Consider the following 17,774-nt stretch of genomic DNA (forward strand, 5'->3'; position numbering starts at 1 on the left):
TGAAGTTTTGATCTAAGTTATGCTTTTAGAGGGATTTGCGCTTTGGTGCATAGTTTAATTTTTTCCTTCTTTCGGTTCAAATCAAGTTCCCTACTTATCACATTAGTTGCGGGTCCCTAAACAAATTATCGGAGCCGCGAAAACAAAAAAAAAGTTCAAACTTCAAAGTAACTTTTAAATTTTCAATTAAGCAGCGATGCGTACAATCTGAGATTAAACAGAAGCGTACCTTCTGATGCAAAAACAATTTTTTCAGACCGTTTTCCCATACTTTCAGTAGAGGGAAAGCATACTTTTTCCTCAGATTCAATTATAGGATACAATCCCTTTAACAAAATATAATTATGAAAAAAAAAATCGTGATAAAAATTACACACATAAACTCAAACAATTTTTACAATAATAAAGTAAGTTTTTGGAAAACACCTTGATAGAAGGAACATCTTAGAAAGAAGGACGAATCTCTAATAGATCTATATACAGTCGAAAAACAGACCAATTTGAACAATTGCTGATCGAATTTTCCCACTTTACCTAATATAATAGTGTTGTGTTCTTGTGCCAAGTTAAGTTTTATCTATAGTTGACACATGGTCAAATGGAAGTACATTTCATTCGTACAAAACGCATTTCGATCAATTCATAAAAAAGTGTAACTCTGTCAGAATTATTACCAATTAAACGGTTTTTGATTACTGTTTGCGATCATTAGAACATAATATATTGCTAAAATCAACCCCACTTAAATGCAATACACTGTCCACAGCCCCTTAAGAAGTACATTGCATAAAATAGATCTTATTGATCTTAGGTAATTGTTACAAATGATCAGGAAAAATCTCTCCTTTGCCAAAGAGACCAGCTCTCACAGAATTAGAAATTTCCAAAGCCTTTTCTATTAGATCTTTAAGAACTAAGAAAGAGTTTGGAGAGAGAAATTTCTTTATCGACAGTTTCCCCTTGTACACTTGCTTTACTGTTTAATTAAAAACGGAAACTATCGACGTCTTCACGAGGTATTTGGTGAGCCCTTAAGAGATGCATCCATTGGTGAATAAAGTTCTCGAGAAATCAGTCGCGCCAAGAGAAATTGGAAACCCAAGATTTTGTCAGGTGGAAATTCCTGGTGAAGTCAAACATGAAAAACTCGATCAGTATCGATCTTCATGGACTCCTAATCTGGGAGTCCACCTACACGATACTTGACTTAAGAAAGCCACAGTTCTTCAGTGTCAAAATAGGGGGGATTCGGATGCGGACGCCTTAAAATGCATTTTTTTTTTAAATTTAGAAGTCCATTTCAAGAATCTTTGGGACTAGGATTTTTTGAGAGCTTTTTCGCCAGATTTGATTTTATTTCTTCGCGATGACTTACCCTAAATCTATTTAGATTTATGAAGTAAAATGGAGATTTAATTTTACATTTTCTTCTTGTAGATTACCTTACTATCATTTGGCCGCGATCTGTTATTGCGCAGATTACTGTATTAACAAAGGGTATACCGGACGGACTGTGAGAATTTATTCTGACAGTCAGGCTGCCCTGAACGCTCTGAACCAGTGTCAGATTTCTTCTCAACTGGTGCGTAGCTGCCTCGACCTGCTAGCGCGACTGGCATCCTGCAACAGGGTTCTGCTGTACTGGGTGCCAGGGCATAGCGGATATTATGGCAATGAGCAAGCCGATAGATTTGCGAAAAGGGGTGCGGAGGCCAAGCTCTTGGGGCCGGAGCCGGCCGTCCCCATCCCCTACAGGCACGTCAAACGGTGTCTGCATGACAGGTTGACTGTCATACAAAATCAGCTCTGGCACAGCATGGAGGGCCAGAGACAGACAAAGTTGTTTGTCGATGGTCCCTGCAGGTCTCGTGCTAGGGACCTAATTTCGCTCGGCAGATGGGATATTAGGCTGGCCACCGGTCTTTTGACCGGGCATTGCCGGCTTAATAGGCACCTCCATCTGATGGGTTTTGCCGACGACCCTCTCTGTAGGTCGTGTCAGGAGATGGAAGAAACATCCGCCCACGTACTTTGCGAGTGCGACTACTTCGCCTCGCTTAGATTAGAATAAGTTTGATTCACACACCCTGGAACCCTCGAGGGTCTCCTCTCTCACGGTGGAGCGAATTCTTCGCTACGCTGCAGCTACAGGCCTATTCAAGGCCTGATTACGAGGATGCACAATATGCCTTTGGCATCGGTGCTAGGGCGCGTACCCTCCTCATCAACAATAATATAATCATTTGACATTCTTAATTGAAAAGGACTGCTTGAAGAGTTTGTCAGGATTTAACATTTAACAATCGTTTAATATACCTAATAACAAATTTTGTGTCAGTTTGTATTTAGTGCAAATGTAAGTCTTTATATCGAAAAAGAGAGAACATTTCACCATATGATCTATATTTATAAACTTTCTACTTTTTAGCATATTAGTATTTTTATTATTATTATTATTGATACTCGTTATTTTACAATATTGCTTTATAATTATTGTAGGAAAGATGTCATCGTGCACATAAGTATAACTTGCGCGTGAACAACGAAGACCATTCAAAATAGATACGTTGAGGTCATTACGCTCGAGCAGCTATTTAAATGCTCTAAGTTTGTTATGGTTAGCAAATTTTCATTCTAAAGAGTGTTTTAAATTATTTATACACTATAACCATATATATATATATTGTTTTATATTGTTGTATATTAGTTTTTTATTTATTTTAGTTTAGCATATAGACTATTGTATAATTTTATAATAGTATATGGTGCCTGGTTTATGAGCTATGGTTGTTTTTTTTTGTAAAATTAAAATTATTTGACGTTATAAATATTGTAGTACGATAATGTGGTAGTTTTTGGTTATAAGGATATTTGAATTCACATATAAGGGTTGGTAAGCGTACAATTTTGGTATAATTGGAACCCATTATTTCTTATACAGTTATTTAATCGGGTTGTCGAAAAGGTTTATGAAGTGTTTAACTTAATATTTTGTTAATCAGAACTACAATGGGACGCAGAAAGTTAAATGATTATTACTTTAGACAATTAAACCGTAGTTAATATCCGACTGACGTAAATCAAACTGTAAAATTTAACTCAACATTAAAATAGTCTTTGATATGTAACTTGGTGTTTTAGATTAAGTTTGCACATATTTATCAAACTTCAGGTATTCGTCTATTTACAATCCTGGGTATATGATGCCGGGAACTGTCTGTTTTAACAGAACATTTGTCGTGTCATCCAATTTGCCCAACACAGTTGTGTTTGTTCAAAGTTAGTTCAAGTGAGAGTGTCATAATTTTCATTTAAGGTTAAATTAACATTTTTTAAACCCAAGTTAGCTCTGCTTTTTGTAGATTCCCAAGTGTCGTCCAAGAAGATCATTATAATGTAAAAGAGCAATCTGTACTTATCGGGAAAAGGTGGGATTTTTCGAATGGTCCTCCCATGACAAGGTAAAGAGTTAAGTGCGTTTTTACAAGGTAGTTTTCATTTTATAAAGATCTCCTCTCTCTGAGCCTGAGCTAGCGAATCATCTCCGAGCTTTCTGCGGTAAACGTGCAGTCGTTTTTGGGCACTTGGTGGTGTTTTTTTGGGTTTTTTGGGGACGTTCTCCTTTCGCTAGCTCGGTAGAGAAGTTCTCCAGGAATACAGTTTAAAAAGGTTGAAAGGTTGTTTTACAAATTTTCTTTTTTATACAAAGGTTACTTTTTAAGGGTTGGTCATTATAATGTAATACAGAAAAAGAGCAATCTCTATTTATCGAGAAAAGGTGGGATTTTATTCCATTTCCAAACGAATGTCGCGTTGTTTCGATTTCGGTTCCTTTTGAAGTATTTTGTTGATAATCATTTCCAGGCATAAGGTTAAGCAAGCGATTCCAATTCCCCAAGACCACAAGTGAAACATAATGGATAATTCCTGAATGGTCGTCACGGTGATTTCATTCAAGGTGGTTCCTTCATCCGACGCTACGAAACGATTAGTCTTTAAATTGAAGTAAATCATATATCGATGAGGCTGACTAGTTTCAAAAAACCGACTTGTCCTATGCAAGAAAAAGACATTTTAAGAACGTGTAGTCATTATGGATGATACATTAGGGCTGTGTTCAATAAAACTCAACGGACAATTTGTTGAAACAGTTACGAGACTAGTAGGCAGTCACGATTAGAGTGGGCGATTACTGTTACTAAACACAACCATGGTAATCAACTCACAAGTAATCAACATGTTCCAGAATTCTTCGCGGTAGCTTTTTACTAAAAGGGATCGTCGAGAGTTCCGAAATATAATTCTTTTTTCCAAAGTACAACTTAAAGCCGTTGTTTTCCAAGTACTCGCGGAACCGATGGCTAATATCTATTCTATACTGTAATCCATGGACTCCATCCAAAAAGGCGTATTTATGGGTAACGTTGGGAAAAGAGGAGAACAGGGTGCTGTAAAAATTGTCGTAGTATGTAGCCTGATTCGCGAATCGAGCCATTTCCGGAGTAAAACCAATACGTTCCAGAAAAATTATTTCAAACCACGAATCCCTTCTTATGGCTGCTTTGGTACCAGGAGATTTCATCAGATCCTCTATCGTATTAATTCGAATCGATCTGGAGACCATCATTTCGCTCTTCAAATTCCCCGCGTAGGCTTTGATTAAAACTGAAGTGCCCAGTAACCATCCCGACAACAACAACTTTGCCGAACTTCTTCGCGCAAATATATCCGGAGCTGAAAAAGTAAGAATTCTTTAAGCGAGTCGTATGCAACTGCCCAGAGATAATTATTTTCAAAATTAAGTTTCAAGAAGAAGCCCTACAGCTTTATGGTACTCTAATTATTTGTACATTTCCAGACTCGCATGAAGTTACGTTATCAGTGGTGCAGCCGAGGGAGCGTTAGTACCTGGCACCATGCTGAATATCATAGACAAAAGTTTAGATTATTATTGTAAAATGTACAGCTGCCGCGGACAAACATTTTTAAGACATTCACTTAGAAATTAAATTAACATAGTAGGAATTTATTTCAAAGGCACCACCTGAGGCTTGTGGGAGCTCAAAGCCTACATGCACTAACGACGAATTTGCTTTTACTTCATGTAAAGATACCACGCCCGTATGCCACTCCCTTTGTTTACACCATATGACACTTTATACTTAACGGTTCTGTAATACGTTCGATGTGAAAAACCAGACGTATTCCAAACACAAAAACTCTTTTCGCCAAGCGTTGCGAATGAATTTCTTGAAGATGACCGATAATATTGACAGAACAACGAGACAGGCTATTGTCGTTAACCAAATTGATCCGCCAAACCCACTAAGAGATAATCTTTTGCCCTCGATGTTCAACTCGCTCGCTGGGCTTACGAAAGACATTATTTTGTTTTCAATAAATCGAAATGAGGGTGAATAATGATATATGTGTGGTAAAGATGGGTAATAGCTTGCAGCGTACACGTCCGCAATCTGAAAAATAAGAAGTTCGTTCCAATGATGAAATTCGAAACGAAGAAAAGAAAAAAAGATTAAAAATAACTAAATGTGGTGTTGGTTGGATGGAAGCCTGTGCTCACCCATTCACTTTCAGTTTCGTTCTATCTAAAAATAAGGAGAATATTAAACTTACTCCTCTACAGACAGATAGTTGCCTCGGAATATCTTCCTTATTTTTCCATGTTGTTCTTCGGTACACATATTTCAACAAAACATTGACACGATCAAATGGCACCATGACAAAACTTAGGAAATTCCCACCATGTAATTAAACAAATTTTAAAATAGTAAGTTTAATTGAAAACCACGCGACTCTTTTAATACGAAACCCATATTTCTTATTTTCATCACGTTACCTTACGTTTACTAAATTTACCAAAATATACTGTATCGCCGACTCCAAAATGCTTTCTGTAAATTGCCCTGCTATGAATTTCTGAAACTGCTCCTCTGACGTTGGAGACTTTGTCTATTACAATAAAAATGTATAAGGCCTACAACATTTAATCATTTTTATAAATGGAAACTCACTGCAACCCTTAGAACGTACTTCCCTGAAGAGTTCATATTAATCTATGGAGTTATTTTCGCAAAAACGTTTCGACGTTGCACAGTAATTGGTAATTCATAAGACGCAATGTGGTTCGTGGAAATCTTACCCATGGGAAAATGTAACCGAGGTTTTAGTTCAAATTAAAAATATGGGCAGCTATGTTATTTAAGAAGCAAGACGCGTGAAGCCAAAATGAAAAGTAGTATCTGAGGTGCGAGTAAATAGTAATTATTTACCCTAAGTTTCATTTAAACTAAGCATGCGGAACTGCTTAATTGTTTAATCAAAATAGTAAGACGCGAAAAGGCACAAGAAAGCTGGAAATATCAGCTGCAGTGCGGTTCATGGAAATCTTACCCTTGACAAAAATGTTACCGAGATTTAAGCTCAAATTAAAATTATAGTCGAAATTAAAACCGTGCTATCAAAAATATATTTTACTATATCTTTAATTATTACTAGCGAGTTATACAGAAACATATATTGATTCTTGTCGAAAAGGGCGTTAATGCCAATAGGCTTTAGAGTATCCATAAAGCAGTTTATAACTTTCTCGCCAAAGGACTTAATTGTAAGTTAAATTATGTAAACAAAGTAGGTAATATATTTTAGTTAAAATATTTACATTGTCAAGAAGTTTCAACTGGTTACCATTTTCCGTGATAGTCGCGGATTAGAAATACTTAATATACTTTGTAGCGCCAGCGTTCTCAGTCCGTTCAGTTTCACTTTTGCAAAATTTCTATCTCTCCCAAGCTACATTTCGGTACATTAGGTTTATGGCGATTTTGGGAACTAACAAATCAATTCGAACGAAATTGCATTTTCCGTTTTTAATTAAATGTTTGGTAAAAAATGTATAAGTAGTGCAGGTAGATTAGATTGCAAGAATGCGAGTATAATGACCAGGCAGCGCCGCTAAAACTGTCACACAATTCCCTTGCCCCCGACACGCATCCCTCCCAAACTCGAGGGATTGCAACATGTAACAATCGTTTAATCTACCTAATAACAAATTTTCTATTCAAAGGCATTCGTATATTTTATTTGTGTAAGTTTGTATTTCGTGCAAATGTAAGTCTTTATATCGAAAAAGAGAGAATATTTCCACTTATGATCTATATTTATAAAACTTTCTACTTTTTAAAGATGTAATAGCATATTAGTATTGTTATTATTATTATTATTATTAATACTCGTTATTTTCAATAATATTTAAGTAGGAAAGTTATCATCGTGCTCATAGAATAACTAGTGCGTGGACAACGAAGACGATTTAAAATAGAAATGTTGAGGTCACTTCGTACGAGCAGCTATTTAAACGTTATAAGTTTGTTATTGTTAGTAAATTCTCATTCTAAAGAGCGTTTCTAAATTATTTATACACTATAACCATAATTAGATATTGTTTTTATATTGTATGTTAGTTATGAATTTTAGTTGTTGAGGTCACTTCGTACGAGCAGCTATTTAAACGTTATAAGTTTGTTATTGTTAGTAAATTGATCTCATTCCATAGAGCGTTTCTAAATTATTTACACACTATATTGTATGTTAGTTATGAATTTTAGTTTAGCATTTAGGTTATGGTATAATTTTATAATAGCATATGGTGCCTGGTTTTGATTTATGGTCGTATGTTTTTTTCTTCTTTTTAAATTTAAATTATTGATGTTATAAATCTTGTACTTCGATAATGTATTAGTGGTTCATTTTATATATAGTTGAATTCACATACAAGGGTTTGGTAAGCGTGCAATTGTGAAATATATCGAACCTTGCATTCTTTAAACAGTAATTTAGTCGGGTTGTCGAAAGGTTCGTGGTGTGATTAACGTAATATTTTGTTAATCAGAACTACAAGGGGACACAGAAAGTTTACTATAGTTACTATCCGACTGAGGTAGAAAATCAAATTGTGAAATTTAACTCGACGTTAAACTGTATGTTTGATATGTATATAGCTATAGCCAAGATCTCATTCACGTAAAGAGAGAACGTTCGAGTTTACCTTCATCTTCGCTACCATCAAGTACTACCTAGTCCCCTCCCTAAAAAAAATCCCGCCATTTTATCGATACACTAACACCGCCTGGTGGACTATCCATTCATTATTTATCGAAATTGTCGTTCTCGATCTCGATGTGAGGGAGACCGACTCCAGAATTAGTAGAAATGTTTATTAAAGCAACAGTTGATAGTGCTGGTTATGTCGATATAAATATAGACCGAATAGTAAATAGTAAAATAGACAATAGTTATTCGATTATTATAACAAGAAAGGCCACTATTATTTTCCTTAAGTGTCAGAACAACCAAGGCTTACGTTTGAAACTTCGGGTAAATAGCCATATTTTAATATAATACCACGTTATTTTTATCTGTCCCTATACCCCGATTGATAAAAAATATATTTTTAATAAGGCCGATCCGATGTTATTAATCTGAATCGTATACTAATACTTAACATTGTTGCCAATAGTTTCTTTCGACTTCTTGTCTAGGCCGACTCTCGAGTCGCTACTGGCCTGTCCATTAAACATTTTATTCAGTAATTTCAGGTTAGTAGGTGGCGAGCTAAACCATACCCCACTCAATCACGCGCGTCACGTCGCTATAGCTATAGCTATAGCTATAGCGCGAGCAGCGCAGCGTCTGGGAGCGCAGAGTGAGTGGGCTATGGCTAAACCGACCTAAACTAGGCCCCTCCCAGAAAAAAAAAGATAACTCTGACTTCATGGAAGCGGATTAGACTGACTCGAACGTTCTCTCTTTACGTGAATGAGATCTTGCTATAGCTAAGTGTTTTAGGTTAAGATTTCACATAATTATCAAACTTTAGGTATTCGTCTATTTACAATCCAAGTTATATAATGCTGTGAACTGTCTGTTTTAACAGAAAACTTGGTGTGTCATCCAATTTGCCCTACACAGTTGGGTTTACTCAACATTAGTTCAAGTGAGAGGTTCATAATTTTCCATTAAGGTAAATTAACATTGTTTAAACCCAAGTTAGCTCTGCTTTTTGTAGATTCCCAAGTGTCTTCCAAGAAAATCATTATAATGTAATACAGAAAAAGAGTAATCTGTATTTATCGAGAAAAAGAGGAACTTTATTCCATTTCCAAACGAATGTGGCGTTGTTTCGATTTCGGTTCCTTTTGAAGTATTTTATCGATAATCATTTCCAGGCATAAGGTTAAGCAAGCGATTCCGATTCCCCAAGACCAAAAGTGAAACATAATGGATAATTCCTGAATGGTCGTCACGGTGACTTCATTGAAGGTGGTTCCTTCATCCGACGCTACGAAACGATTAATCCTTAAATTGAAGTAAATCATATATCGATGAGGCTGAGCAGTTTCAAAAAACCGACTTGTCCTATAAAAGAAACGGACATTTTAAGAACGTGCAGTTATTTCGGATGATACACTTGGGGTTCGTTCAGCAAAACTCAACGGAGACGAAACCGTCCCTAGTAAGAAATCCTTTTGTTGAGACAGTTACCAAACTAAAGAATTTTTTTTTATTATTGTGGGGGGGGGGAGAACTACTTTTTCTACCAAGAATAATAAAACAGCTGCCTTCTGTTTTTCCTCTCAATAGAATTTCTAACGAAGATGAAAACGAGTTTATAGAACAAAATATTGACCATTTGATAAAAAGAAATGGTTATTGCATGGGACTCTTAGCTAGTATTCAATGCGAATTGCAAATAGTCAACCATCTTCGTACCCCTGCTTTTACATTGCCTGTATTATGAACTATCCCACTACATTAACCGAACTAAGTATATGCTAAACGAAGCTTGCGATTACTTTTACTAAACGCAACCATGTTAATGAACTCACAAGTAATCAACATGTTCCAGAATTCTTCGCGGTAGCTTTTTACTAAAAGGGATCGTCGCGAGTTCCGAATAATAATTCTTTTTTCCAACGTACAACTTAATGTCGTTTTTTTTCCAAGTACTTTCGGAATTCAAGGTTAATAATTGTGTGCCATAGTAATCCCTGGACATCGTTCAATAAGGCGTATTTATGGGTACCGTTGGGAAACGAGGAGAACTCAGTAGTGCCAAATTTGTTGTAGTACGTAGCCTCAGTCGCTAATCGAGCCATTTCTGGAGTAAAACCATCGGGTTCCATCAATAACGATTCAATCAACGTGTTCCTTGCTATGGCTGGTTTGGTTCCAGGAGATTTCAACAGATCGTCTATTGTATTAATTCGAATCGATTTGGACACCATCATTTCGCTCTTCAAATTCCCCGTGTACGCTTTGATTAAAACTGATGTGCCCAGTAACCATCCCGACAACAACAACTTTGTCGAAGTTCTTCGCGGAAATACATCCGGAGCTGCAAAAAGTAAGAATTTCTTGAGCGAGTCGTACGCAACTGACCAGCGCACCCGCAAGCCTCCGGTGACGCCCTTTAAAAGAAGAAGGAAGAAATAGCAGGAGTCAATGGCTCCGTCACGGGACGGGACCATTTTCGAAGAGTACTTAAATAAACCGAATATACGTTTTTGCCATACCCTAATCACAATCATCAAAACATAGATTTAAGCGTAGGCAACGATTTAAGAGATCCAAAGGATACTTTACAATTTTCGTACTCTTAGAGCATTTCATTGGGTCATCATTAAATAAAGATTAACTGTTTTACTATGTTATTCATTCCTGTTTCTTTATCGTACATAATTCTTAGTTATAATCAATAATCCTGAGAAAAACATGTTATCTGGCATATCACTCCCTTTGTTTACACCATATCAAGCTTTATACTCAACGGTTCTGTAATACGTTCGATGTGAAAAACCAGACGTATTCCAAACACAAAAACTCCTTCCGCCAAGGGTTGCCAATGAATTTCTTGAAGATGACCGATAATATTGACAGGAATACGAGACAGACTATAATCGTTAACCAAATAGATCCGCCAAACCCAGTAAGAGATAATCTTTTGCCCTCGATGTTCAACTCGCTCGCTGGGCTTACGAAAGACATTATCTTGTTTTCAATAAATCGAAATGAGGGTGAATAATGAAACAATTCTGGCGAAAATGGATATAAGCTTCCACCAAACACGTCCGCAATCTGAAAAATGCGAAGTTTGTTCCAATTATAAAATTCGAAAGGAAGATAAGAAAAAATTCTGTGCCCAGTACAATGGATTCTTTGTATTTCTCTTTTTAGCTAGGCAAGTCTGAGCGTTTACCCAGTTTGGCTTTTTAGGCGTTCGAAGCCTTAGAATATCTTTGATTCTTGATGATCAATCAATTCTCAGTGGAATCCTGGTAAAAATGATACTACTCATCCATACTCACGCTACTAATCCTACTCAAAATTACCCCTAGGATACTGCAAGGAAGTAGTTAATATCTTTTTCGATGGTTCCGAAGCAACGTGAATCAGGTGTCATCTACACTCTCCTCACCCATTCACTTTCGGTTTTGTTCTTTCTAACCGGAGCCTCCGAAATGAACTAGGCCCATGCGTGTAGCGAAGCGAGAATATTTTTTTAACTAATTTATTTCGCATTGTTTTCCCGCTTGTGGGCGCTTTTAGTACCGTAAAATAAACATAAGTTCAGCCTCATGACCCCTTTGACTGCTAAAATATTAGGGCAAGGTATAGACGTAGAGCGGTGAAGCCGAGGTCGCGGGAAGTTAAAAAATGATTTAGAAAATTTCCGAAGACCTTTATTAAACAATCATTCCAAAGAAGTAAAGGATAAAAAAGTTAAGGTTAAAAAATGAAAGGTTATGAAGGGGTAAAAAAATCCTCTAATGGTATCTTAAAACTGTGAATTAGAAACTTCAAGAAGTTTTGTTTTACTAAAAAACAACGATGTTAAAATCTCATAATTATTTTTTTTGTTAATACAATCTAACCAATAGATTCAATAAAAAGTGAATAGCCCCTAAAAAATTTCGTTAATTTAAAGGTGAAACCTTTCTCTTTCATAAAAGTTTTATAATTGGCCACTAAAATATCAACGATTATTTATGGAAGACCCCCTTCGCAACGGTCATAATAGCGCCAGATCGTACACTCAAAGGGTAAAAATATTTCCTCTATGAAACTGGATATTTCCCCACGTAAAAATCGACTTGCATGGGCCTAGTTCATTTCGGAGGCTCTGTTCTAACTATGACTTGTATACTAAACTTACCCCGACAGCGGCACTTACGTGCCTAGGAATATTTTCCTTATTTTCCCAATTAGTTCCTCGGTAAACATATTTCAACATTTTAGAGACACGATCAAATGGCACCATGACCAGCCTTAGGAAATTCCCACCATGTAATTATACAAATTTTAAAATAGTAAGTTTAATTGAAAACTACGCGACTCTTTTAATACGAAACCCAGATCTCTTATTTTCACGTTACCTCACGTTTACTAAATTTACCAAAATATACTGTATCGCCGAAATCACAATGTTTTCTGTAAAATCCCCTGCTAAGAAACTCTGAAATGTCTCCTCTGACCATCGAGACCTTGTCTATTACAAAAAAAAATGTATAAGGCCTACAACATTTAATCATTTTTATAAATGGAAACTCACTGCAACCCTTAGAACTAACTTCCTTGAAGAGTTCATATTAATCTAAGGAGTTATTTTTATATAAACGTTTCGACGTTGCTCAGAAGTTGATAAGATACTACTCAATGCGGTTCGAGAAAATCTTACCCATGAAAAAATGTAACCGAGGTTTTAGTTCAAATTTAAAATATGGGCAGCTATGTTATTTCGGAAGCAAGCCGCGTGAAGCCAAAATGAAAAGTAGTATCTGAGGTGCGAGTAAATAGTAATTATTTTACCCTAAGTTTTATTTAAACTAAGCATGCGGAACTGATTAATTGTTTAATCGAAAGTAAGATGCGGAAAGCCACATGAAAGTTAGAAATATCAGCTGCAATGCGGTTCGTGGAAATTTTACACATGAAAAAAATATAACCAAGATTTAAGCTCAAATTAAAATTATAGTCGAAATTGAAACCGTGCATACAAAAATATAATTTACTATATCTTTAATTATTACTAGCGAAATATACAGAAACAAATATTGATTCTTTTTGAAAAGGGAGTTAATGCCAATTAGCTTTAGAGTCTCCATAAAGCAGTTTATAACTTTCTCGCCAAAGCACTTAATTGTACGTTAAATTATGTAAACAAAGTAGGTAATATATTTTGAGTTAACATATTTACATTGTCAAGAAGTTTCAACTGGTTACCATTTTCCGTGGTAGTCGCGGATTAGAAATACTTAATATACTTTGTAGCGCTAGCGTTGTCAGTCCGTTTAGATTCGCTTTTGCAAAATACTCTCTCTCCCAGGCTACATTTCGGTACATTAGGTTTATGGCGATTTTGGAAACAAACAAATCAATTCGAACGAAATAGCACTTTCCGTTTTTAATTAAACGTTTGGTAAAAAATGTATAAGAAGTACAGGTAGATTAGATTGCATGAATGGGAATATAATGACCAGCGGGCGCCGCTAAAACTGTCACACAATTCCCTTGTCCCCGACTCCCATCCCCCCAAACTCGTGGGATTGCAACATCTAACAATCGTTTATCTTACCTAATAACAAATTTTCCATTCAAAGGCATTCGTATAAGTTTGTATTTGGTGCAAATGTAAGTCTTTATATCGAAAAAGAGAGAATTTCCACTTGTGATCTATATTTATAAACTTTCTACTTAATAGCATATTATTATCGTTATTATTATTATTGATACTCGTTATTTTATAATATTGCTTTATAATTATAGTAGAAAAGTTGTCATCGTGCACATAAGTATAACTTGTGCGTAGACAACGAAGACCATTCAAAATAGATATGTTGGTCATTACGTACGAGCAGCTATTTAAGTGTTATAAGTTTGTTATAGTTTGTAAATTCTCATTCTAAAGAGCGTTTTTAAATTATTTATACACTATAACCATATTTATATTTTGTTTTTATATTATATACATTAGTTATGGACTTTAGTTTAGTATATTGTATAATTTTATAATAGTATATGGTGCCTGGTTTATGACCTATGACCGTTATGTTTCTTTCTATTTGAAAATTTAATTTATTTGATGTTATAAATATTGTATTACGATAATGTGTTAGTGATTGGTTATAGATATATTTGAATTGACATAAAAGGGTTTGGTAAGCGTACAATTGTGATATAATTCGAACCCATTATTGTTTACAAAGTTATTTAGTCGGGTTGTCGAAAGGTTCGTGGCGTGATTAACGTAATATTTTGTTAATCAGAATAACAAGGGGACGCAGAAAGTAGTAATGAGTATTACCATAGACAATTAAACCGTAGTAAATATCCGACTGACGTATAAAATCGAACTGTTAAATTTAACTCAATGTTAAAACTGTATTTGATATGTAGCGAAGTGTTTTAGGTTATGATTCCACATACTTATCAAACATTAGGTATTCGTCTATTTACAATCCAAGTTATATGATGCCGTGAACTGTCCGGTTTAGAAAACTTGGCGTGTGCTTAACACAGTTGTGCTTGTTTAACATAAGTTCAAGTGAGAATGTTTCACTTAGGATTAAATTAGCATTGTTTAAACCCAAGTTAGTGTTGCTTTTTGCAGATTCGCAAGTATCGTTCACGAAGATCATTACAATGTTTTACAGAAAAAGAGTAATCTGTATTTATAGGCAAAAGGTGGGATTTTATTCCATTTCCCAACGAATGTCGCGTTGTTTGGATTTCGGTTCCTTTTGTAGTATTTTATTGATAATCATTTCCAGGCATAAGATTAAGCAAGCGATTCCGATTCCGCAAGACCACAGGTTAAATATAATGGATAATTCCTGTATGGTCGTAACGGTGATTTCATTGAAGGTGGTTCCTTCATCCGATGCTAAAAAACGATTTATGTTTAAATTCTTGAAAATAATACATCGATGAGCCTGAGCAGTTTCCACAAACCGAGTTGTCCTAAATTAGAAACAGAGACATTTCAAGAACGTGTAGTTATTATGGATGATACATTTGGTCTACGGTCAGTAAAACTCATCTAATGAGAAACCTGGAAGAAATGCTTTTGTTAAGACCGTTTCCAATCTAATCGAACGTTCTTTTTCAGCCGAATTAAGTCGTTTTCTACAATGACGTCTGTAGTTTGCGTGAAGCTGATGATTATAATAGAACAGTAGAGTTTTTTTCCTATTCAATAAACTTTCTAAGGAAGATGAAAACGAGTTACCAGAACAAAATGTTGTCCATAGACTCATGCCCAACTTGGAAAAAATAAAAGGCTATAGCATGGAATTGTTAGCGCTTATTCAATTCGAATTTCGAATCGTCAAACCCCTTTCTATTTGTATAACCCTCCGTTGCTCAACGAAGCACCCCCGGTTTTACATTTGTCGATTTCGTTTCTCATGTGATGAACAATACTTAGAAATAAAACACCAAATTGAAAAAAATATAACCGTTCGTTTCTCGCCGAACGGTTATATTTTTTTCATTTTGGTGTTTTATGTCTAAGTATTTTTTCGCAACTCACAAGTAATCAACATTTTCCAGAATCCTCGGTGGTAACGCTTTATCAAAAGAAAACGTCCCGAATTCCGAAAGATAATTTTTTTTTGCAAAGTACACCTTAATGCCGCTGTTTTCCAAGTACTTGCGTAACTGATGGTTAGTAACTATTTCCGATTGTAATCCCGGGACACCATCCAATATGGCGTATTTATGGGTACCATTGGGGAAAGTGGAGAACACGCCACTGTTAAATTCCTTGTAGTATTTAGTCTCAGTCGCTAATCGAGCCATTTCTGGAGTAAAACCATAACGTTTCATAATTTTAGTTTCAATTGCCGAATTCCTTCTTATGGCTGGTTTGGTACCAGAAGATTTCATAAGATCGTCTATTGTATTAATTCGAATAGATCTGGAAACCATCATTTCGCTCTTCAAATTCCCCGTGTATGCTTTGATTAAAACTGATGTGCCCAGTAACCATCCCGACAACAACAACTTTGTAGAAGTTCTTCGTGGAAATACATCCGGAGCTGAAAAATGTAAGAATTGAGTTGTCGCTTCTTGGCAATTTCTTGAGTGAGTCGTGTGTAAATCTACTACTTTCAACTGATCAGCGTTCGTGGCTATTGTTATCAAAAGTAAGTTTCGCGAATATGTTCTACACCTTTCTGGAACTCTAATTATTTGTACATTATGAAACTCGCATCAACTTACTAGGGGAATGTTAGTACCTTAAAATGAATATTTTAAAATGTACAGTCACTTTGCAATGTAGTTTTTTTTTTGTGACCTCTTCCATTATATGGTACGAATTTTTTTAAAAAGTAAGATGAAACAACAGTCGTCAAGGGATGGGTCCCATCTTCGGAGACGACCTACATTGACAGAATATGTTTTTACTATCCCCTAAACCCAGTCGTAGGTTTACGAGATCCAGAAGAAGCGTAGAGCTCTTCATTGGTTATGATTAAGTAAAAATGAGCTGTTATGCTGTGATATTCATTCCTGGTTCCTTATTATATCTAAATTCTTAACAATACCTAGTAAAAATACTATCTGGCATATAATTATGTCTACACAATATCAAGCTTTATACTTAACGGTTCTGTAATACGTTCGATGTGAAAAACCAGAAGTATTCCAAACACAAAAACTCTTTTCGCCAACGGTTGTGAATGAATTTCTTGAAGAAGACCGATAAAATTGACAGGAATACGAGACAGGCTATTGTCGTTAACCAAATAGATCCGCCAAACCCACTAAGAGATAATCTTTTGTCGTTGACGTTCAGCTCGCTCGCTGGGGTTACGAAGGACATTATTTTGTTTTCAATAAATTGAAATGAGGGTGAATAATGAAATATGTGTGGTAAAGATGGATGAACGCTTCGAGCAAGGAAGTCCGCAAGCTGAAAAGGCAAATCATACTAGAGATAACCCATTGAGAGGAAGCAGTTTATCTCTTTTTTCGATTGTTCCAAAGCAACGTGAATCACGTGACATCTGCACTCTCCTCACTGATTCACTTTCTGTTATTTTACTTACTAGAGATGACCAGTATACTATACTTACCCCGTAAGCGACACTCAAGTACCTCGGAATATTTTCTTCATCTTGAAATTTATTTTGTCGGTAAAATGTTTTCAACGAGACCGTGACAGAATGAAATGGCAACACGTTAAGACTTGAGTAATTCCCACCATGTAATTATACCAATTTTGAAATTTTAAGTTAGATTGAAAACTATGTTACAGATTTTATACGAAACCCAGATATCTTATTTTCATATTACCTTACGTTTACTAAATTTAGCAAAATATACTGCATCGCCGATTCCACAATGCCACCTATAAAATCTCCTGCTAAGAAATGCTGAGTATGCCCCTCTGACCAAGGATTAGGAGTCTAATACAAAAAATATGTTAAGGTCCACAACATTTAAACCTTCTTATAAATGGAAACTCACTGCAATTTTAAGAACGTACTTCTCAGGCGAAGTCATGTTGATTTATGTAGATTTTTTTGCAAAAACGTTTCGACGTTGCTCAGTAGTTGTTAAATCTTACCCATGGGAAAATGTATCGAAGGTTTTAGTTTAAAGTAAAAATACAGGCAGCTATGTTATAGTTAATTCGGAAGTAGAACGCGTGAACCCAGACGAAAATTAGAAAACCGAGTTGCGAGCAAATT

The 17,774-nt window shown here is 35.6% G+C and overlaps 1 protein-coding gene and 1 long non-coding RNA gene across 4 annotated transcripts; one reads left to right on the plus strand and one right to left on the minus strand.

The window, feature by feature from the left end:
* Positions 1-2,280: 2,280 nt before the first annotated feature.
* LOC149654263 (uncharacterized) lies at positions 2,281-8,197 on the minus strand. Of its 2 annotated transcripts, XM_089845712.1 has the most exons (7): positions 6,680-8,197; positions 6,033-6,155; positions 5,858-5,970; positions 5,635-5,746; positions 5,168-5,474; positions 4,227-4,734; positions 2,281-4,054 (listed from the first exon to the last, which is right to left on the minus strand). In XM_089845712.1, the coding sequence occupies exons 2-7, from the start codon at positions 6,066-6,068 to the stop codon at positions 3,787-3,789; spliced, it is 1,344 nt and encodes a 447-aa protein (XP_089701838.1). In that variant the 5' UTR covers positions 6,069-6,155; positions 6,680-8,197; the 3' UTR covers positions 2,281-3,786. The 2 variants fall into 2 exon arrangements, with proteins under 2 accessions (XP_089701838.1, XP_089701839.1); XM_089845713.1 differs by lacking the exon at positions 6,680-8,197 and having other exon boundaries at positions 5,878-5,970; positions 6,033-6,053.
* Positions 8,198-8,871: 674 nt separating this feature from the next.
* Positions 8,872-10,727, plus strand: LOC149654264 (uncharacterized). 2 transcript variants are annotated; one of them, XR_016370557.1, is made up of 3 exons: positions 8,872-9,013; positions 9,071-9,532; positions 9,635-10,727. It is a non-coding gene; the product is annotated as an uncharacterized LOC149654264 (long non-coding RNA). The 2 variants fall into 2 exon arrangements; XR_016370556.1 differs by having other exon boundaries at positions 9,661-10,727.
* Positions 10,728-17,774: the final 7,047 nt, after the last annotated feature.

This window comes from Phalangium opilio, unplaced genomic scaffold (assembly GCF_054372755.1).
Source record: "Phalangium opilio isolate 3A_F unplaced genomic scaffold, DU_Popi_V2 ptg000079l_1, whole genome shotgun sequence".
NCBI lineage: Eukaryota > Metazoa > Arthropoda > Arachnida > Opiliones > Phalangiidae > Phalangium > Phalangium opilio.

Bases quoted from the DNA above. Each gene is read 5' to 3' on its own strand.
- LOC149654263 (XM_089845712.1), bottom strand. From the start codon at position 6,068: ATGAACTCTTCAGGGAAGTACGTTCTAAGGGTTGCA. The intron at 5,747-5,857 runs GTAACGTGATGA...GAATTTCCTAAG, and splicing joins GTAAATTTAGTAAACGTAAG to TTTTGTCATGGTGCCATTTG. The intron at 4,055-4,226 runs GTGAGTTGATTA...TTTCTTGCATAG, and splicing joins CTGGAACATGTTGATTACTT to GACAAGTCGGTTTTTTGAAA.